Here is a 23487-nt window from a genome sequence, read left to right as displayed (position 1 = left end):
TTCTCCGAAAGGTTGTCCACACTGGATGAAAAAACACGTCACATTTACCCACAACCCAGTGGACCTCACACTAATCCTCAAGAGGTCATCCCAGCTGCACCAGCGACAGAGTCCTGAGTCCTGGAGCACTGTGCATCCTCTCTTCAGTTAGTCTTTCTACTCTTTGCCAAAACCAAAAAACACTACAAAAGGAAGGCAATGGAGTTCATACTGGACAATGTCTAAAGTGTCTAAAGTGTGAGAATCAGGACGATTGATGAATGAAAGAGCACCCCTGGGAGAGAGGCTGAGAATGTTGTCATCAGATGACCAGGGGGCCCGGGGACACAGGACTGGTTGGAGGGGATGAAGGATAAGAAGAGGTGGAGGGACCACTGACTACTTCTGAAATAATGTACCAGACCAAGCCCATCCTCAAATTCACTTCCTTCGGCTGGCCCCTCTGCAGTTGCCAAGTGTCCAATGTGAATGCTAATGCTTCTTTCTTTCTGCCCTCATACTGTAAAGATTTTTATAAGAAAAAGTAAAAGATTTATGAAAATACACTGAGCTCTTCATAAGTGAATTCTGCATAAATATAAGGGATTACCAACAATACTTGGATTTATTGCTCCTGTTATTATTCATATGTTGTTACTTTTAGTATTCCACACCAAATAAATACAAAGTAATTGTCAAACCATATGCCAAAATGCACCACCTCAAGCAATCCAGGGAACTCATTAATTCCCAGGAAGTGACAGCCGCCACCAGACCAGTGCTGGCATATCACAGCACTATGAGTACAAATACCAGTCCCCATTTTCCATATCTCATTCTTTCAAAGAATTCGTGCGTGAGTGACTGCCATCCGTCAGCCTAATTATGACTTGTAAGTGCCAGCCCGTCCTCACGCGGCTTGCTTCCCAGACACTCATGATGCAAGCCACCTGACTTAAGAACTGTGGTGCAATCTTAAGGGACTTGTGCTGAGATGTAATGCTTGTTCATTGGGAATTTTACACATGTGATCTGAAGCTTTGTGTGTGCTAAGCATCACGAAGAGTTCAGTAGAGAAACCCAAAGGCAGAAGAAAGCAAAGCAGGCAGCCGAACAAATGTGTGAACAAAGCAAAGCCCATGAATTCACTCCCTTCCAAAACTGGCACCACTGTTACGTCTCCCAACTCATCTCGAAGACTCCCACACTCCCCACACCTTGAGATCATCTTTGACTCCCTTCCCTCCATTGTTCCCATGAACCCACTCACCAACGTCTTGCAAAACCTCCCTTACGTGCTCTCTCCAACGTGCCCCTCCTTTCTTTTCTGACTTTCACTTGCTTAGTCCACACCTGCCTCATCTCACGCCAGTGGCTGCCATTGACTGCTGAGAGATTTCCTGGCAGGATCGCCTATGAGACCCAGGTGAATGCCCGTTCTTGTCACAATCTTGTCACAATCCTGTCACAATCCTGTCCCCGACTGCTGTCTCCCTCATCCAGGCTAATTGCCTGATTGTGCATCAGTATTGCTCACATCCTCCAAATCATGCCTGTCCTTGAAGATCAAGTCCAACCCATTCTTGTTGAGGCTTCCTGAGCTCTTCCTCCTGAATACTCCCTGACTTTTTTATGAATTCCACCACAAAACATGTGATGACTGATGAGCTGCATGTTTTCTATTTTTTGATGTTCTCCCATGGATATCGTTTATTACTCCATCTATAAACTCACCTCTCTGAAGATGGGAGCAGGATAGCGAATACTCTGTTTATTACATCACCTAAGTGAGTCGGGCAGTTAAAATAGAAACAGTGAAATAGATTCATGTCACTAGGTTTCCAATTTGTTAATAAGCGCCCTTGATTCAAATAAACTATTAAGCTTCTAATGATTTCCAAGTGTTACTAAAATCACGAAAATAAATCATGCCTTTCAAATTTTAATACTTTCTGACTTTTACAAAATTTGGGCTGACTTAAAAATAGTATTCCATCAGAAACAGGCAATTAGTAAAATTTCAGAATGGATTCAAGAATATTATTTAACAAACTTACAACGGAAGCTACACGGTTTCACATTTCTCAATAAACCGATTGTCCAGAGGGAATCCCATCGGCTCGTGTTGCATGTCTATGTGGAAATGTTTAATGACATTATGTATATAATAAAATGGACATTCCATGGATTATTTTCCATGAAACTATTATTATTATGTGAAATTCAATACAGAAATCTTCAGCATTCAGAACGCAAAATAGTGTTATTTAGGTCACAGTGACTTTAGTTTGATGATGATAAATTAACTGACAAGAAATATGTCAAGCAGCTTTTGGTAGCCAGAAATCAGAAAAATAGAGTCTGAGTGGAAGCAGAAAATTTTCCTTCCCTTCTTGAGGAATGATTCATTTCTGTATATTTCCTATTGGAATCATTCTATTCCTTTAGGTCTGGAAATTTGTCTTTTACACTTTAATAGCAGTTAAATAACTAAACATTCAAATTAATAAAGAAATAATATACACGAATGAGCAGTTTCTTAGCATTTCTTTCAATTAGTCTATCATGCAACAGGACAGATAAGTAATTTCTTCTCCCACACAGGCCCATTTATCCAGGTCTTATTTCATACTGAAGTGCATTACAACCTCTAGAAATTTCCAGATGAGACAGTCATTCCATATACGCCACTTCCAGAATTTTGTCATTTTGGTTCCTCAACTGATGTTTACTGAGCAAGACATATAATGCTTCAGGTTCCAATAAACTAACCAAAGCTGTCGGGAATCCTCTGGACCCCTGACCTCCAAGTGTGGTTGCATCACAGTCAGACTTCCTGACGGAGGAGCCCACAGGCATGAGGGCCAGGTTATCCACCCAAGTGCAGACCACACCTACCATCACCGAATCCCAAAACCTCCACTCTACCAGGGAGGCATTTTTCCTGCTCCTTCTGCTTGCCATTGGACAAAGGAAATATGTCTCTGATTAATGTAACAACAAAAACCCTGTCTTAGGAAATGCTGAGACTCCTGCATTTAGTCGCCTTAACTGTTCTTACTAAAGAGCTTAATGGCATTGACATCTCCCTCATCAGTCAGAACTCAACCCTCAGAATCACGTAGTTCATTCCTTTCTTCACCTCACTTACAATGCAATTCACCACTGGGTCCTGTCAATTAAGAGTTTTTAAATCTGTCCTTTATACTTTTACCTCTATTGCCTTGTTCTGATTGTCATTACCTCAGAATTAGACTATACAACATCCAATGAGCAAATTCTAAGTTCATTCTCATCTATGATCTATGTTACATATCATAGCAAGATTAGAAACCCAGTACCATACCAAGTGACATCAAAACCCCATTATCCAGAAAGAAAATCTTTCTCTCTTCCACTACACATCTACCCTTCCCCATTTTCCCTCGTCAGTCACAGTCGCAGAGTCCGGAAACCTTGACCCTGCTCTCAGCTACTCTCAAACTCCACACCCAAGGCCTCATTCACCCAATTGTTAAAGGAGTAAAAAGGGAAACATTCTTGAAATCATCGTAAGAAAAATTTTACTCTCCTTTCAACAAAATATCCTTTGATTTTTCGAATTTAATAAAATTCAGAACTAAGAGTGTCCAAAACCAACTATTTATTTACAGAAGAAAAACATGGTCTGTGATATGACAGACAAACAGCTGGCTCGTGACAGAGCCAGGAGACTTACTCCAAATCTCCAGGGACCAAAGAAGGTGCATTTCCTTCCCCTTACATTTTACTATTGAGTTAAAATACATGACAGCTAGTGTTCATCCTTGGCACTTGCTGTTGAATGGTGTTAAGTGTATCACTCCAGAGTATTTGCAAATTTCAAGCTGAATATTCCCAACGGCCTTAATATTTTTTCAAATCTCTCTTTCTAATTGCCTTGCATTGGAATTTAACAGACGTGATTATCTTCATATCAGTGTTTTCTGAAATGTTTACTTAGTTGGAAAAAAAAAAACTCATTTGATGATGTTGTAGAGATCTGAATAGCTTCCAAATGTCAAAATTCACGGAGTGGAGAAAAATAATAACTTTGAATCTGAATAGATTTTATGCCTTTTTTCTTTTTAAAGCATCATTAAGAATGCCATAATTCATGCAAGAAATATGAAAATCAGAAATGAAATGACCTGTGATCCGTTATCTACCATTTCCTCTCTGACAAGGCATATAAGTCTCTGAGAATCTTATCTTCTCATGAATGACCCTTTGTAAAAACAATGTATCTGTGACTTTGGTTAATACCATAATTACTGCTTTTTATTTCCCCTAAGAAATAACGGTAAAAGATTCTGTCATCACTCTTCCCATAAAATGTTAGATTTTATAGCATTTGGTGATATCATCTGTCAGCTTTCACTTTATCTCACATTTCAGTCATATGCTTTTAGTTTAATCCTCATATAAATTATTGATGTCACCCTTGTCTGGGTCCTTTCGTCTTTCTCAAAGTACCAGGGGCCAACAATATATTTAATTCTGAAAGCTGAAAATAAATAGCAGTGTGTATCAACTATCAAACTGTCACAAGATATAAGGAATAATTAATTTGAAAGTAAAAAATAAATCATAAAACTAAACCTCATGGAAAATGATGCAAAACTACGTAGAAGCTATTTGTAGAGTGACCTGCACACAACGACTTCTGTAGGGTTTGGAGGAGGGTGATGTGGGTCACCAGAGTGACCAAAAGTCCTAATTAGGCCATTCTCTCATTGCCACAGAAGGGAAGCACATCACGGTGTCGTTGGAATTTTTTAAAACACTGTGAACTCTTACATTTTAGTCTTGGAGATGCTATACATGTCAGTAAGGGAGAAAGATGACAAAACGTCCAATTAGAAGGTGACAGATCTGGATTATCCACCCATCTCTACTTCTCCTTTGCTTGTGACATTGAGTAAATCAACTAAGCATCACCTCGTGTCGCTTTCCTTTCTTAAAACGGTTATGGGAATGCTTTGCCCTTTCCTCCCTCTGGGAACTGGATGGAGATTTATGTCCTGTTTCAGCTGCAGCCTCACCTTGGGGCAGCCTGAGGTCGGAGCCGTTTCATTTCAGAGCAGTGGCTCTGCACAGATTTACCCCAAGCCTCCCTTCTTAAACATGTTATCATGTTTGGCGTAAGTTATCTTCTTAATGATGTTTTACAGTAATTAAGCATGGATTTTGGTGTTTATCTAAAAGTGTGCACATAAAAATAAAACTTTCTAATGCAAACCATGAATTGTAGGCTTGCACTGGGGACTGAAGACTGGGTTTTAGTCTGGCATTCCCAGAGATGGGAGTGCCTTTCCTCTTTATAAAATGTCCATCTTGTTTTACAATAAATACAGAGTTCTCTCTAGGGACTTTCCAGCAGCCTGCCTCTCTACTGCATCTGAATTCCCTGGCCTGCCTTTTCCACTGTGGTATTTCCATTGAAAGTCATTCTACTTTGAAGAATGTGTTCTATGAAACATGATTCTGTAGGTTTGATTTTTCTTGCAGAAGTAGAGTAAAAATGCAATTTGCAGAATTCTTATAAGAAGGGGTAAGCTTATAAAAAATGTATGGCTATGTCCTGATGTATTGAAGGGAGAAGTTTCTAACAATGCCATCCCAGAGCATGCAGTGAAGAGCTTGTCACATCACTGACATTACAGTCTTCTCTCTTTATGATACTGTCCTTTTGATAGAACAATAAATTCTGAGCATACAACTTAATTTTTCACTTAATAGACACACCCTTCTTAAAGATCAGTTTGAAACCTATTAGAAATTAGGTTTGTTTTTTTCTTCACAGATGAGAAGCACCATGTTTTATTTGATAAGAATTCCTGGGAGAATTGTTTGAACGGTAATCTCCAAAAGAAAAAGAATGCAACCTGGAAACAACAAAGTTGAGGTGCACAACTCATTTTTCTGGGAATAGACATCAACAGATGAGCACAGAGAGACAATTTTCAGACAAGAACAAAAAGCAACTGTGTCAGAATTAAATGTTTGGAGGTTATTTATTAGTTTTTCTTTTAACCAAATTGTAAAACAAGGAAATTTTGTGGGTTTCAACCCCTAACTCCGGGTGCGGTTTTCTCTGTGCCTCTGCCTTGCCCACTCTATGCGCCAGGCATCCTTCTGTACGTCTTCCATGGAAATTCACCTGGACCCAGACCCATTAACTGGGTCACCTTAACTCTTGAGATTACTAATATCTTAACCAGTTCTAGCTCCAATGCATCTTCTCTCCATAACTGGGTCCTCCCAAGCCAATTCAGATCCTGGTTTCTAGAAACTACCCTCGTCTTACATAGGAAGTATATCTGTCCACTTTCTGAGACTCCCAGTGAGGTCATTCTTGTTACTAGTTTAGGTCTATCATTGTGACTCAAAGGCAATATCTAAGCTGCTTAATTTCCCCAAACATGGGTTCCATCTCTGGACCCCACTTCAATTAAATGGATTTCTTCCCTCTGTGTCAGAGTCTCTGGTTAGATAAACCACCTGTGACCTAAGTTCTGAAGCCATAGGCTCTGGTTCATCCACAGCTTTTACCAGGACCTCCCCAAATCCCCACCCACTGGGGCTGGGCTGTCCTTGGACCCTGCCTAGCTTTCCGTTGACACACGATGCTTGATACACTTCTGCTTCAACTTCTGAATATCATCGCACCCTGAATCACTTTTATGAGTTGTCCACCCACTAGGGTTTGTGTGACCTCATATTGACAAACATTGGTCCACAATACCTTACAAAATTCTGTCTGTTCCTTCAAATACCATGTGCCAATGGTCATGTGATTCTTCTCCCTAACACTTATGGTGAAATTCATTCCTATTTTTCTTGGCCCACAGCAATGATCAGTTTTGACTCAAGTCTCTCCAGTTGACATATCCTGGCATAGCGTGTTGGGTGTCCGAGGGCCCTGAAAACATACTATCATGTTCACAGTCATATTAGAGCTGAGGAACAATACACACAAAACAGCCACAGAGGATGAAGGTCATGTGAAATCAGAAAGACAGCAACGAAAACTGAAGATCAAACTTTGGCCTTTCTAATCCAGGTTATCAATAAAGAACGTGAAAAAAACCCAAATTGAATTAAACTGTGGACTTAGATGTATATGATATCTTTTGAATAAAATTCATCAAACCTTAGTAATATCCATAAAGAGTTTTAAGATCATTATATTACTCTTTCAAAATAACATAGCTAAAATCTTATTTATTATAGCTTGCTTGGGCTCAGCTCCACAATATGCCTGAATTTCACCACCATTGGCTAGAAGGAGGAGAAGAAACATAATATCAGGCAGAACCTGGGGCTGAAAGAATTCACCTAAGTATAGAAGCCGCCTCTGTTGGCACAGAGGTGGAAGATTACGGGGTTTAGGGAGAAAGAAAATGTCGGTGCTCAAGAAGGCATTAAATGGGCTTCGTTTATTGTGTTTTTGGTGAGGAAGATTGTCCCTAAGCTGACATCTGTGCCAATCTTCTCTGCTTTGTATGTGGGATGCCACCACAGCATGGCTTGATGAGCAATGTGTAGGTCTGTGCCTGGGATCCAAACCTGCAAACCCTGGGCTGCTAAAGTAGAGTACATGATCTTAGCCACTATGCCACCTGGCTGGCCCCTAAAACGGGATTTTTTTCCCCAGGCAATCATCAATTAGAAAAGAGGTTTGACCAAGTAGGCAGTCCTTGACAGCAGAAGTGAACTCTGCAAGAGATGCTTCAAGCAAGCAAGGTGAGTGATGCTGGATGCTGGACAAGCAGACCATTCACAGCCGGCTTACTCATCACCCCCAGGCAGTGTGACAGGATCCAGCCTGGCAAGAGAAGGAAATGATGAGCCAGAAAGTGGCCAGGGCCCCACCAAGGGGGCTGGGGTTTGGGGAAGGACTCCAAAGTGTGGGAATCATACATGCAACACGTGGAAACTGAGGAAGAGCACTGTCAGACACAGAATCCTGGAGAGGGTTTGGGATGCACACAGAGAGCAGGTGCATAAGAAGGTGGAGGAAACGCAAGGATGCCTCTCTCTGCGGGCCCATCGGATAATGGTCACAGGGGAGCTAAAGTAATTCCAAGACTCTGCCAAAAAACTGACTTTACCTTAAAAGGTCATTTCTAAGATTCAACACTGGTGACAAATTCCTTCCATCCTCTTGCTTTATATTAGAATCTGACTCTCTTTGTGCCTCTTCCTTCTAGTCAGAGAGAAGGGAAGGTAGGTCCTGTAAGGACTGGCTGGGGTTCCTCACACACCTTCAAGGCAACTTGGGGAGTCTGTCCAGGAGAGGCCTGCTCAGGGTGGGAGGAGCAGAGCGGGGACCCAGAAAGACTGACCAACATCCACAGGTGCCTGCTTTGGAGAGATCTGGGTACCAAGAAAACAGAAACTGTATCTATGACAACACAGAAAGAGACTGCAAGCTGTTTTATTTGCAGACAGTAGGTGCATTAAGTACGAACTGAAATATTCATTTAAATTGAAAATTTAAAAGGACATGTAAACAATTCAGTTATATGTTTTGTTTGTTAAAAGTCTACTTTGTATCTGCAACTATGTGTGTGTGTGTGTATGTGCACACACACAATCTTCATCTTTTAAAATGGAATTATCTAAAAGGGAATTAAGACAACAACATTCATAAGTAGGATAATGTGACAGATTCTCATGTGACCCCAATGACCCCCACTTCCTGGATTTGACACCCCATATAATCTCTCTCTCCTTGAGTGTGACTTACTTCTGGGCCATCAAATAAAGCAGAGGTGAGTGAATGCTGCGGCTGTAAGGAAGGCCACAAATCAGCTGATGATGAGTTGGAATAGACAGAGGGGATCCTGGGTGAGCCTGGCTTCATCAGAAGAAGGCCCTTAAAGGAAGGACTGAGTCTTTCAAGTGGGAGGAGCTCTCTGTTGGCTTTGAAGAAGCATACCACGGGGATGGGCCCTGCCTTAGGAACTCCAGGATGGGGACCTCAGTCTCCCTCCAAGAGGACCTGAGTTCCTACAGCCACATGAGCCTGAAAGGGGATATCCAGCTTCAGACAAGACCAAGACCCCAGCTGACACCTTGATTGTGTCCTCACCAGACCTGGGAGGACGCAGCTGGGCCACACCCAGACCCCTGACCCACAGAAACCGTGAGTAATGAGTATGTGCTGTTTTAGGCCCTTAAGTTTGTGAAAATTCATGACACAGCAATAGAAAACTAATACACAAAAGAATTGCCTATTATTTTAAAACAACTTTATGAAATGACCAACTAGCTAACTATGGAAGGAACAAATGATACTATTCACATTTTTTTCCCAGCAGTTTTCTCTGCTGAATCAATGGCTATTTGAGAACAACTTCTTGCTCCATAAACCTGTATTTACAAATTGACCTCGAAACTCTATCAATGAGGAGACACCCAAGCAGAGAATTCGATGAACACTGTTCTTTGAATAATATTCTGATTTTACCCTAAAGCAGTAACACTTATACATGTTACAACCAAGAATGTTTGGAAAATCTGTGAACGTCTATTATTTATAAAATTAGATTCTAGAAATTGCACTTGAGAACTGCCGCTTATCTTGTATAGAATTTCCAAAACCTAGTTGTCAAAAAAAGAGAGGAATCAGTTATAAAATGAACATGTCATTGTGTACTTAAATCTCATTCATAGTCAGGAAGGTAATGAGATCAGAAGAATTCTTAGGAGAAATAGACAGATCTCACTACACACACACAAGTAATTGTGTGCAGTGATGGAAGTGTCAATCAGCCTTACTGTGGTGATCATTTTGCAATATATATATGTATCAGATCATCACAATGGGCATCTTAAACTTACACAATGCTATATACCAATTATGTCTCAACAAAGTTGGAAAAAAAATGAAATAGGCAGAGTGACTCCTGACATCAGGAGGTGGAGACGGGCAGGAGGGGGAACATCCAAAGAAGATTACATCAACCTGTTCAGGATGTCAACCAATCCGATAAAGAATTAGCACTTGTTATCAATCCAGGATTTCAAGGACTTCATATCATAGCTTCTGACTTCTCCTATTCTTCACCTTCAGGTTTGTTTTCAGTAATTGATTGTGCACGGTGGCTGTGTATACTGCATGCCTGCAATATTTCTGACTTGTTTTGAAGCTAGAAGGTGACAATGCTTAGTATTTCATTATTGGCCTTGAGAATGTATTCACACGGGAGTCGTTCTCTCATTTATAACAGTGTATTTAATGTTGCTGTCATTTTAATTCTATCAGCATATTAATAAAATCTCAATGACAGCTGCATAAGCCCACAGCTCTGGGCTCTAATTTTCCTGGCTGTAGAATATGTTGTAGTTTGTTCAGAATTGGTCGTCAATCCCAAATCACCCCACCTCCCCTTCGACTTCAGCAAACAAAATGAATAAGGGGCTACAATCAAAGATGCCATGAATGGATGGGCCATTTTGTAGAAATGGGCAATCAGCTATGGGCTCATTCTTTTATTTCAGATTGCAGGTGGAGGGGGACTTCAAGATTTCTCTCTAGGGATCTTAAACAGATAATTTGGGTAAGGGGCAGGGCAAGCAATTTTAGGACCCTGAAGAACGGAAATGAACCAGCCATGAGAGATTTGGTCATAGGGCAGGATAGGAAAGACCCGTGAATGTTCCTATTTCCCTCTCCCCAAATTAAACACTGTCATCCTCAAATTATGTAGACTCAGAGGGTGGGCCTGTCTCCCAGTTCTCAGCTTTGTGGTTTATTCGTTCTCAGTGCTCTCCAGTGCAATCATGTAGAATGTGCTCTGAGGGCAGTGAATTTCTAGAGTAATGACTTTTTTTTCCCCCCTCTTAGAACTAATTGGCATAAAAAGGGCCATATGGATTGCTAGCAGCTCTGTCCTGCAGATCTGCTTATTCACCTCCAGCCTCTTACCATTTTTTTGAAATGGCTTTTGTACCCATCTGTTCCTCCTTGTCTATTCCCAAAAGCCCTTCACATCAAGCTTCTCTTTCTTCAACATTTTAGAGATGTCTCTGACTGTGGGTTCCTCACTCTGTGGTCTAGACTCCAAAGTCTGAAACAAAAACAGGAGGCTTGAAACAGCCAGGGGGACGGCTCGCCCCAAGAAAGCTAGCAGCCTGCCTCTCAAAAGGAAGGTTTTCTAGGATCAGATGCTGGTTCTGACAGCGTACCCCAAATAGATTCATCTCATGGAGGGGTCATGCGACTTAAATATAATGCTGGAATGCCAGTTTTCTAATTTAAAAAATGAATGGAGTCAGTCCATGTACCAGAATCCCTAGGTCAACACGAATAAATCACTCTCTTTCTATTGGGAGAGCCACAGTGACACCACAATCACAATGAGAATATTGCCTGGTAACCATGGAATCAGAGCAAGGGAAGTTAATTAAATAAGGCCAATAAACTTAAAAGGAAGTCAGTCTAATTAATTCACCCCCATGAGAGCACTGATTTTCCCAGTGGGATTGGATTACAGCATCTTCTTGCTTAGTTTCTTTGCCAGATACATCTTGGGTGGTCACTGAAAGGCTTCCATTTTCAAGGTCTCTCTATTTGTTGTTCCACGACTACTGACTACCGCACACCACCCTCCCAAGACATACGTTGATTTTTTTTTAAGATATATATATTATATTCATTCTGACTATTCCTTTTATGAGTAATAATGACTAAGCACTTCTGCTCTGTCTGATTATGTGTTATTGAAAGTCAGCAAGAAGTCTTTCTCCCTTACTCTCAAGTCACTTGTGGGTGGCGGATATCACACAAACAGCCATTTGGAATCATTGTAATCCTCTAAGAACTGGTGTTTATACCATTGTTGGTTTGCCATTCTTTAAATCTCAGATTTCCATGCAATTTCATTCCTCAAATACTATTAATGACTCTGCCTTAATGTTGAACAGTAATGACTGCTGTCTAGCTTTTAAAGCCTTCCATAATCAGGCTGCCGAAGCTAATTTTGGTTTTTCTTTTTCTCCTCATTGTGCATCTTCCATTCAATTCAGACTTTCACATTCATTATCTCAGGAGCTGAAAGATCATATTCAACTTTCCACATCTATACAAGTCTGTCTCCTTCCATGTAAATTCTAGGTCAGCTCAGTTAATTATCATTTATTAAGTGTTTGTGTAGGTGATACGTAGTTGATCAAATTAAGATTCCTCCTCTTGAGGACCTCACGTTTTATTGGTGAAAATAAAAGGTGTAGAGACGAAATGTAAGAGGTTCCAGGGACACAGAAGAAGGAGCAGGCAATTCTGCTCCAGGATGTTGGGCAGCAGTGCAGGTTTTATATAGGATCTTGCAGTTGGATTCAATCTTGAGCAATGAGACAAAGGGCATCTAGAAGTAAGGAAAGAAAATTCTCGAGGCTTCTATGATTATTTTAGCTTTCAATGATTTCTCATTTTTCTGCAAAATTTTAGGTTTCATCATTAGATATATACATATTTTTAGAAATGTATACACATATTTCTAAATATTAGGGCACAAGATACACATATTACCATCAAGGAGCTATAGTTTATTTGGGGAAAAAGAACAAACTCATGTGAAGATGAAATGTATTAAGGGTCAAATATCACAATACATGAAGGGTCAAATTCAACAAAGATGATCTATGTTAGGGGTCACACATATCGGTCAATGTGAATCAGGGCCATGAACTGACTCCCACAACCACATCTACAGATCCATCCCATAGTTCAGAATACAATTATAGAGTCACAGTTCTATTGACCAATTTTCACAAGTGCTAAATTTTACCATCCTAAGCCATTTATTTGCAAACAGGAACCATGGCTTTTGCCTTGTCTGTTTCAGTAGAGTGCTAATCATTCAGGACACAGGTGACACAGGTACAGTCATCGATTAATCAAAAAGAGGTTCCACCGAGACAGCCCAGAGATGCTTGTCTAAGCTACACTTCTTTTACTACATCTCTAGGTAGCAAGAATTTCTCGTTGAATTGTGACGGAGGGTTGGTTTGTTTCTCCCTATTTAAATAACTAAGAGTACACAATCCAGAAAGCCTGTTTTGTTCCCAAATTCTCCCATACATCCTGTGGTAAACTGTTTCTGAAGAATGACTATTCTGGGAATATTCTTGTGGAACTCTAAAAAAGTCAACATATTTTTAAAGAATTCTGAATTCAATATAGGATTTTTTTAAATTCTCAGAACTCCTTTTCTTTAAAAATGTTTGCTGAAATATTTAGAAAACATAGTAATCCATTGTCAATATGATTTTTCCTGATATTTGAAGAGCTTTAGAATCACTAGCAGAAAGCAAAACAAAAAGGATTATGTTAAATAAAGCAAAACTCTTATTGCCCTGGGCCAGCTCTATGGAATCTTAGTGCTCTGTAGAATAAGCTTGAATAACAGCCATCCCATCTAAGCTTTTATATTACAGATGAGACATCTGTGCGAGGTGCAGAGGGGACTAAGAAAACGAACACCCGTTGTCCCTGATCTCAAAGAGCTTATGCCGTGTGCTTTCATTCGACATCTTTATAGAATCAGAAGGCTATCATCTGTTATGACTAGAGACAAACCTGTAACAAAAAGCGGTGTTTTTTCACAGAGGTAAACTTTTTCAGTTCTACATTGCCTGAACCTATTATTCAGAAACTAATTGTTACTTAATAAATGCCTATTAATATATCTATTCGAACTTGTGCCAGAGACGCCTGGCTTTTCTTCCTTGTCAGTGCCTTTACACATGCATCAGTCAATATATGTGGTACTCATCAAAGTAAGATCATCGAAAATATTTAAAAATAAGTTCATCAGCAGTTCCTGGCTTCAGTTAGAACACCTGGATTTCTTGCTGGCTGCAGCACTCCAGGAGGTGAAAGCTTCAACAAACTACTGAAACACTTAAAGAGGCGTTTCTAACCTCTGAAGAATAAAGAGGAGCTGCTTACCAAGACCCAGCATTGCCAAGATGGTAAAATTAGAAAGCATGCAAGAGTAGGCTGCAAATATTAAAGGACATAAGAATATTATTTGTAAATTTCAAAAATTCAAAATTTCATTCATTTCAAAAATTTTAGGATGCTTATTAAGGTATATATTTGCTCCCTGTTGATATTTTGTATTCCACTCATGTGTGTAGGTTAATTACAGATCCTAAACGTTTAAATACGAATGTTTCCTGAAGTAATACAGTTAACTAGTAAGAGGAAATTACAAAAGTCTTTTGAAAGCAGTTAGTCGAAAAGTGTCTTCACATAGTCTTAAACTTAAATAATTTGCTCGAAACATTTTATAAGCATTCATTATTTTCAAAGCATATTTTAGGGATGAATATTTGAATCAGGTATTTAATCACATTATGGGATCTTGGAATTTCTTAAACTTAATTAGTTAGTGTTTAAACCTCAGAATTTAATGTGAAGTTAATAATATTTTGATAATATAGCTATCAGTGCCATCAATTCTGTATTACAAATATCTTTTCCCATCTGGCAGTTTGTTTCAGCTCTAGGGCAATCTTGCAAACAAGACTTGTGCCCAGGGAGCGTGTGCATTTTGGGAGATGGAATCAAAGAGGGAAAACAGGCAAAAAAGATAATTACTCTTGTCAGATTGATGATAGTAAGAGCTAAATACCAATTATTGCCAATATACCTTTCTCTTGTTTTTAGAAAGTTTGCACTTCCATGCAAATAATAATGTCCATATAATTGGAAAGTGCCCATAAGTAGATCCTCAGATTCAAGCTTTCTTAAAGTTACTCAGAGAAATAGGAGGGGCAGTAAAATGTCCCAAAGTGCTGCTGGACGCCATGGAGAAACATAGAGCTACCACAGCCACGTGGGGTCTAATTGAGGCTGAGGAAGCACATGGAAGAAACAACTCTTGATGAGGGAAGGATGAGGAAGCCCACAGTCTGTAATTTCAATCCAATTACGTATTCTTAGAGAATACAGAGATTTTAGAGAATGCTTCTCAACTGTTATTTGGACAATAAGAGGGGAGTTGAAGTTCTGGAAACAGTTCAGTAACCTCCTCCTCAATAATAAATCCAGAACCATAAGCATGAATTTCCTTCTGAATATCTTTTGCACAACCATGAGAATATAGGAGCAAGTGTTCATAAATCAAGAATTACACTAGTTGGAAATAGTTGGAGGGAGAACAGGCAGCAGTTACTAAGGTTGGGACAACAATGAGAAATAAAGTAGAAGCTCAGCATGATAAGTTTTCTATGAAGCAGCTGTGGGAGAGACAATGCTGAGCTCTGTAACCCCCAGACTTGGGGCAGTATTAAGGATGAGGCGTAGGGATGCACATAGGAGAAAGGGAAGCACAAGGCCAATGCTTCCTCCTTTTTGCCAACAAATCACAGTAGGAGGCAAGATTTGTCAGATGAGCTAAAGCAACAAGAGAAGTGGAGGAACAACCCAGGTGTCCAGGAATTTCTCCTTAGTTATAATAAACACAGAAAGTTACCTAAAGGGTTTTCAAACAGCTTTCCTTCCCAAGTAGCCACATTCCTCTGGGACTTTAAGACTGGTGTAAGAGCTAGGAAGTGGGGATTAACACATCCAAGTAACAAAACAAAAGATGAGGAGTATTCTGGTGGAGAAACTGAAGCAGATGCACAGAGATCACAATAGACTATCTGCAAGCAAAGCAAAATGGTTTTACAAGAACTCTTTGGAACTTGTTTGAGAATGAAATCCTGAAAAGTGGAATTCTAATAAAGAAAAAATATAATTATAAATTAATTTTATAATGTCCATTGTGACTAATATATTTGGCATGCAATACAATGAATATGTTTTATATTAACGGAGCCTTTTAAAAGGTTATTTTCCTAAAAGTGAAACATTGGTTTTCTCAGGATGAAAGCTACTCTAGCTCTATTTTTGCCCAAAGTCTTACAAATCTTCAACTGTAATTTCACCAACCAAGAAAGATTTGAGGCAATTAATCTTCCTTTTAGACACCTGGATTAGTTCTGTGTCTGGAATAATTATCATCTTTTCCAAGCCTTCATTTGCTCATCTGTCAAGTACAGGAATCAGTCTTGATGATCATCAACATACTTTCATGCTCAAACATACAAAACTGTTAACTTCCTATGTCACGGTATTTGATGCCACAAAGATTTTTAAGCATCAGATTGGTGAAGGATTAAACTATTTTGTATATTTTAAGCATTTTATTTATCTGATTACTTAATTTTTTAATTGGCTATGTACACCAAATAGCTACATTTTCTACTTTACTTGTATGGAACTAAAAATGTTGAAAATAGTTATTATATCACAAACTTCTTTTTTTGAAAGTACAAATTCTTCTCCTCCTTTATTTTTTATCCTCCTTTGTCTTCTTCACATTCATCTTAAAAATAATTTCCATTTTCCATATTGATTTATATTAATGGGGGAGCACTATAGAACACTGCTGAAAACTGTGAGCTACAGATCAAATCCGAGCTCTAACAGTTCACGTAGCTGGTATCTTGGACAAATACTCAAATTACCTGTGGTTAGTTTTCTCATTAGGAAATTAGTGGTGACAAGAAAGAGCCTACTACATAGAGTTGTTTTACATATATATACATACACACATATATATACTCACACATAACAGTACCTGTGTGTATGTGCATGTATGCATTCATATATTTGTATAATTGCATATATTTATTACATATATGTAATATATATTTTATAAAGTATAGAATCTAATAGATGTACAGAAAGATACATAGATATAACAGAAAAGTATTGATGTGTGGTAGGCATTCAAAGACTATTACTATTAATTATACCAAACATTCATTCTAAATCTTTCATGTATATGTATAACAATTTTTGTTTATGTGCACAATATCACGTTCAATATTTTTAAGCCCAGAAGCTCTTAAAGGTCATGATATTTTCTTTTCAAGTACAGACACTTTATTATGAAAATACTAATACTTCTAAATAGATAAACTTCAAACTTGCTTCCGGTAATGTGTGTGAATTTACTGCCTGGTCAACAGCGTACAGAATTAAATAGCAATCCAAAACACAGTAAGGAGGCCAGAAAAAAAATTTATATTTAAAATGTAACATATCACTAAGGAACAGCTATATCCTGAGAAAATAGAACATGAAGTGAAATGATTAAGTCATACGCTACTTACTCGTGTAGGTGAGCTGGAAGCCTTGTTCGGTGTCAGATCCATTGGTGTTGAATTCTAGCCACAGGTGATTTGAAGTGCTGTTTAGGATCAGCCCCATCAGTTCATTTTTAGTGAAGGCCCCCAATGGGCGTGATGAACTCTCTTTGCCATCATACACCTAAAGAGAATTCACAGCATGAGTCCGCCTATTGCTTCATTGTGTTTTTATGGCAGCAATTTCAACAAGACATTCAAATCTTCAAAGATGTGATTTCTTACAGTGCTTTAAAAAGTGATACAGTTCATAGAAAGCTGGATGGATGACGATGCTAAACAATCTTTTTTCTTTAAGTGCTATCTTTACCATTAACATTAAAGATAAAAAGATTCCATTTGTGTTCAGATCATTTCCCATTCATCACTTTGAGAGCTCTTTCTGAGTTTATTGAAAGTTAAATAAACATTTCTCTGCATTTCCAGATTCCCTTATCTACCTTTTTCCCTTTCTCATAATCCGCTTATAAAGGTGGAAAGGATGTAAAATATTTCAGTCACAAATGTCTTCTCTGAGCTATCCTATAAGTAATAGGGTATCTCATTCTTCTCTGTCCGAACGTATTACGTGAAAAGACAATGTGCTGAAATCTTGTCACATTTTCTAGTCTTTGAGCCTGATGTGACTTTAGTCTTTTATTAGTTGTAATAAAAGAATTGCATCATGTAATAATATCAGAGAGATGAGTCATCCTGCCCTAAAATACTTTGTATTTGACTTTATCTTCCTAGGTGGTTATAAAGCCTGAGTGGATACAGCAAGTGTTTGGAAGGTGAAGCAGACAGAGGTTGGTTTTGAGCAGACGTCAGGGTCAGGGGTAAGGGAGAGGGGGGTTCAGCGATGACCCCTGAGTTTCACTGAGGTAGAACACACTCGGAACAGGGGGGTGGCAACCACGTTTCCTGAGTGGGGATTGTGTCTGTTTTAGGGCATGGGCACTGGGAGATAGCCCATGGAATACTTTTCTGCTCGTGCCAGAATGAACGGCATTCACGTTCTGGTAGAATTCAGCGTTAGGACCCCTCACATCCCCAGGAAACTAAGAAGAGAATGCTCAGTGGGAACGGTTCACCCATTTGCCTCTGTGAACCATTCCAATGGCTCATTGTAGGGAAACATTGGTATGGATAAGGGCTTTTTGGAAGAGATAATAAAAATTTTACTTTATATTAAAAACATGCATATCTTAATTAAATAAAGGTTATCCAAGTCCTCAGGAGCTTCCTCCATGTCTGCGTATTTCCCCCACTTGTCTTCCTTCTCTCACAGATTGATGTTTACCCTTCTTCTCTCATCTCTCTTCTAGTAAACGTATAAACCATATATGCTGCTAGACTGAGATACACAGACACAGATACTCCAAAAAGGAGACAACACATCAGAAAAATTAATTTTATGGGTCATTATTTTATTTCATTTCAATTACATAAGCATACGCTCGAGCAGTAGAATCAAATACCGTGTAACTCTTCACAAGAAGCTAGAAACGGGCTATTGTTGAAAAATCACTATTTGGCTTAATATATGAATTCATTAGACATAAGGAGCCTTCTGTCACTCAAAGAATAAAGAATTTCAAGTCAAGAGGAATCAAAAAGAAATTCTCCAGGCCTCTCCAGAAAGGTGTTGGGTCATGTCAATTCCATGCCATGGAATTCTCTGTAATTTATAGAAGTCCACGGACATGAGAGGCATGAAAACAAGTAAGCAGACCCTGAAGTTCACTCCTAAAGTTCTGGAGCATTGTCAACAGTCAACTCTACCAGTCCTGGCTTCCTAACAAGCAGTCGACTGAGGGCATCACAGAGATTGAGTAGATCCTGTGAACGGCCCCTAGTTCACAGTATGCTCATAACTACAACCACTGAAGATGAACCGTTGAGGGCCAGTCTGGTGGCATAGTGCTTAAGTTTGTGTATTCCACTTCGGCAGCCCAGGTTTCACGGGTTCAGATCTCAGGCATGGACCTACACAGCACTAATCAAGACACTGTTGTGGCATCATCCCACATACAAAAGAGAGGAAGATTGGCAACAGATGTTAGCTCAGGGCCAATCTTCATCACCAAAAAGAAAAAAAAACAGGAACTTTAAAATACTGAATGATAAGCTTCTCCAGAACAGTATTTCTGTCTTGTTTCTCTTCATCACCGGCAATCAACACTGTGCTTGACAGAAACATCTCCAAATGAAGAAGTAACCAGCCAATGAAGTGCCTTATTTTGTCAGCTCTCTCATGTTGAAAATCTGGATTCAAGTTTTGTACTTATCACAAATGACACCCCAGATAGTATTGGAAGTCGGAATACTTGATTTTCAATTCTGATCAAATTAGTCACAAGCTTGTTTAGTCCAGCACAACACCTCCTAGTTGTATTTCCTCATCTATAAGCAGCTAGAATCCAAGCCTTCCTTTCAGTTAGTAGGAAAAGGCTCCTTGAGTCATATGTTAATACAAGGCTGAAACCATTTACACTACAAACCCTCCTCAGAGCTTGGCATTTAATCAATGTCATATGCTCCAAGTGGAATAGCCAAGTTAGCAGAGGATCACAGGTTAGAAAACATCACCCAGGATCCTGGAGTGACAGGACTGGGGAAATCTCTCCCTGTCTTGCAGGAGCTGTCTCCAAGGGCTCCGTTTCCAAAATCAACTTCCCTTTCCATTCTATATTCCTTTCGTGACATTTCCATTAGAGCTATATTTCTCTTACATGATTCTTCCATGTGAAGCAAGGAAACATCACGTCTGTGTGCGGGGAGTTGAGTGTATATAAAACTTTGGTCTTACTATTGGATCATACTATGTGTGAAGGAGGGATGAGAATAGCATTTGTGCTCAAAAATTAAGATAATTCCACTTTTTAACACTGAGCTATTTATTAGCATATTCAAGAAAATATATGCCTGAAAAACATGTAGGCATTTCAGATGATTGACAGTTGTTCTGCAACTAAACGTGGTAAGCAAGGTTTTGCTTTTTGGCTTTTTGTTACAATCAACAAGTTGAAGCTGCAAAAAATAAAAACTGAACAAGATTTGCTCCCTTCCGTTCCAGTACTATTTACCACTGTATATATTATGCAGGATCTCTAATTGCTCACCTGCACCAAAAGTTTGCCTTAAAAACTTACTGACTTCTGAATTTGAGGTTACCAAAGAATTCAGAAAATGACTACTTATGATGTAACTTTAAATTTTTCTAGATCAGTGAGAATGTACTAGTTTCCTGCCTGAAAATCACTTCTTAATTACAGTGCTTCACACTGCCAGCATGAGCTTTCAAAAGACTGCTACAACGAAAGAACAGCTAGAATAAAACCACGTTTCTAAACTATGACATTGAAACATCGTCAAGCGTTGACTCAGGAGGAAGGAAGCCCTTGAGTCTGTAAGTGTCTCTTGACCTGTGCACATAACACCTAGTGAGGTCAAGTGGAACCCTCCAGGGACCCCACTCTAACCATTACATAAATGCATGACAAACAGGGAGGTTACTAATGTTCCCCTTTTACCTGGCTCTTTGCATATCCTCTTAATGCTCATGGATTAAAGTGAGTGGAATCTGCTGAGTGTGAGATGCTTCATTGTGTGTGTCCATGTAGACGTAAATACAATAGAAAAACCACAGAACTTTAGAAAGGAATCAGCAGAGGGACGGGTCCCTCCCTTGCCACAAATCAGCTGTGTGACCTGGACAAATTGCTTAGTTTTCATTGGACCAAGCAGGTAGACGGACTGGATGATGTTCAGCATTAGTCTTTGCTGCTCAAAGCCTTTCTCTTTCAATGTCCTGAGGCTCGGTCTACAAATGCCCTATCTCTGGCCCCTAGATCCTTGAAGGTCCTCAGTTTCCTAACATAATTACAGAAGAGGTGAGAACTACACCGGATGCCTTAGGAATTATGGGGCGTTTCCAGTTGAACTGGGATTTACAGATCAAGGTGAGACCACAGTGCCCCTGGAATCTGCTCACCCTGCCTTTTTTTCTTGGAGTCCATCTAGAAGGTGGGCAGTGTGCTGGCTCCTGAATCCTGCCAGAGCCTCTCCCTGAGGAGAGGAAAAAAAAATGTGTATATATAAAGATGTATTACTACATGTATATGTCTATGTATACAGATGGATAGGTATTATATTTATTTCTTGGGAAGAAAAGATGGACTCACGTGAAAGAAGATTCTTCTTACCTTTAGAACATCTCCTTCAGACAGCTGGAAGTTCCGCGCCCTGAGATGGATCCCCTTGCCAGCTTCTGTTTCTATTTTATAGATACACTCGTGGTTATTATCGTAATTTGATGGGAAATTTGGAGACAGTAATGTTCCTTCATTTCCTTTGACACTTGCTCCACATTCAGCTAAAATAAATAGGACATTAAAAAAGAAAGAGGATTCAAAAGTGGAATTACTGATTTTAATAGATAAAAACTCTAAAATCATGGCAGCTCTCTCTTCTTTCAACGTTATGTCTGTAATTAACATTTTGTTTTTATAGATTATTGATATTTTTTACTGTTTTACCAACTGGACGGGAAAGATACTCCCATTGACCCCATTTCCAAGATTTCTTATTTCTTTTAACAGAATGCGTCTTACTCCATAGAAGCAGCATGCTACCCCACAGAGAGATCTAGAACAAAACTGATATGTCCCGAGCCCTCTGGCTGTATCTCTGGAAGTCACACCCCTTGAGTGCCTCATTTCTGCCTCCTGAAGCATCCCTGCCAATTCCAGTGTGTCAACACTACTGTTGCATCAGTGCAATTTTCCCACACTTGTATTTTGTGGCATCAACCTGGGTGCATTTAAAGGGGAAGCTAACAACAGCCCAAACCACTGAGTCACACGCTCCTATGTCACAGCACCAGGCAGGTCCGCTTTATGTCTTGGGATGGAGAGCATTCAGTGACAGTCAGTGTTATCTCCCTTTTCCCTTCTCCTGACAAAAGGGGAGGACAATTCACTTCTAGATCCAACTTGTCATAAAACAGTCTTTAATCAAGGTGAAAAATGAAAACCAATACAGCTCCACCTTCTGTCAACTCGGAGAAAGTCACTCCACCTGTCCCATCTGCTTCCTCTCCTGTGGCCGTGAAGGACTTGGGTGAAGAAGTCCTTCAACTCTAACCTTCTGAGTCCAAAATGATCATAAAATAATACAGTTGCTCTGCGTGTGTTTGTGTGATGAGAGAGCTCCATGGGATTCTGCATCAACTGGTCACACTATGTGCAAACTCGGTGATTTTGAAAAATTCAACAAAGTAAGTATGAGATTGAAGAAGAATGATCCAGTTGGAAACTGAAAATCAGGAAAGTGCATGCCTATAATAAGAGGTGAGAGGGAGAGACAGAAGGAATTCATGGTATTTAATGTTAGAGTGGGTTGTCTAAGGCGTTATGTAACATTGGTAGATGCCCCCTTTCATAATTTTGATTTGCTGACATCTCCATCTTTCGCTGACAGTTAATGAAATGAGCTACAACTAGCAGCTGTGATTCTCTAGCCCACTTGCCAGAAGGAAACGGCTAGAGATTTCTGATCAGCTCATATTGATTTGTGCACTTGGATCTCAATAATGTCCCCATGGAGAAGGGTGGGGGAGAAAAACATATGAGAACTTACTTTCTCCTATCCCTCACCCTTCTTTAAGTAAAGACATGAAGGCAGGCTTGGAGGGGGATGGGGAGAAAGTGGTGAGAGAGAAGCACAGGGAATTGGTGACCCAACAAAAGTGCAATGAGAGTTTATGATTTGTTTTTAACTGTAGATATATTTATATTATTATATTTCTATGTTTTAAAAGTTATAATAATCTTTTAAAAATTATCTTTTAAAAAATTATGGAGAGAAAGGCAAGTGATGCATCTCTCGCGCTGGATGTTCGGGTGCTCCTGCTCAGGGCTGGGTGGTCTTCAAACAATGTGGTGGTCTTTCCACGTTAGCAATCTGACGATTCTCAGGCAATCTGAGCTTGAAGAGATACAGCTTAAATCTTAAACTCAACAAACATTTTGGATAAATAATCTCCTTGGGAAATGTTTATAATTCATGGCACTTTGCTGAAAAACAGGGTGTTTTTAACATAAAAGCCAAAATAAATGTAAAGAACATCAAAACGGCAAAGCAGGGTGTCCCCCTTTGGCTGCTTTGTGGATGCAAGAGTGGGGGGTTCAAACTTATAAAGATACTGGACTCAAAGAGAATAAGAAAGAATTCATTGAATTCTGATAGCGAGAACATGGAACCAAGTCACAAATAGTAGAAATTTTCAAT

The 23487-nt window shown here is 39.4% G+C and overlaps 1 protein-coding gene across 2 annotated transcripts in view; it reads right to left on the bottom strand.

Annotated features, from left to right (window-relative positions):
* The window catches only part of CSMD1 (CUB and Sushi multiple domains 1), a 1833881-nt gene that overhangs the window by 315809 nt on the left and 1494585 nt on the right, over nucleotides 1-23487 (bottom strand). For both annotated transcript variants that reach the window (XM_023630572.2, XM_023630573.2), the window contains exons 22-23: nucleotides 21402-21571; nucleotides 17182-17338 (exon numbers count right to left, since the gene is read on the bottom strand). In XM_023630572.2, coding sequence (XP_023486340.1) covers nucleotides 17182-17338; nucleotides 21402-21571 — 327 coding nt within the window. The remainder of the gene's footprint in view (nucleotides 1-17181; nucleotides 17339-21401; nucleotides 21572-23487) is intronic.

This window comes from Equus caballus, chromosome 27 (genome assembly GCF_041296265.1).
Source record: "Equus caballus isolate H_3958 breed thoroughbred chromosome 27, TB-T2T, whole genome shotgun sequence".
In the NCBI taxonomy this organism is placed as follows: domain Eukaryota; kingdom Metazoa; phylum Chordata; class Mammalia; order Perissodactyla; family Equidae; genus Equus; species Equus caballus.
The sequence above is the reverse complement of the archived record's forward strand: the minus strand, read 5'-3'. Positions and strand labels throughout refer to the sequence as shown.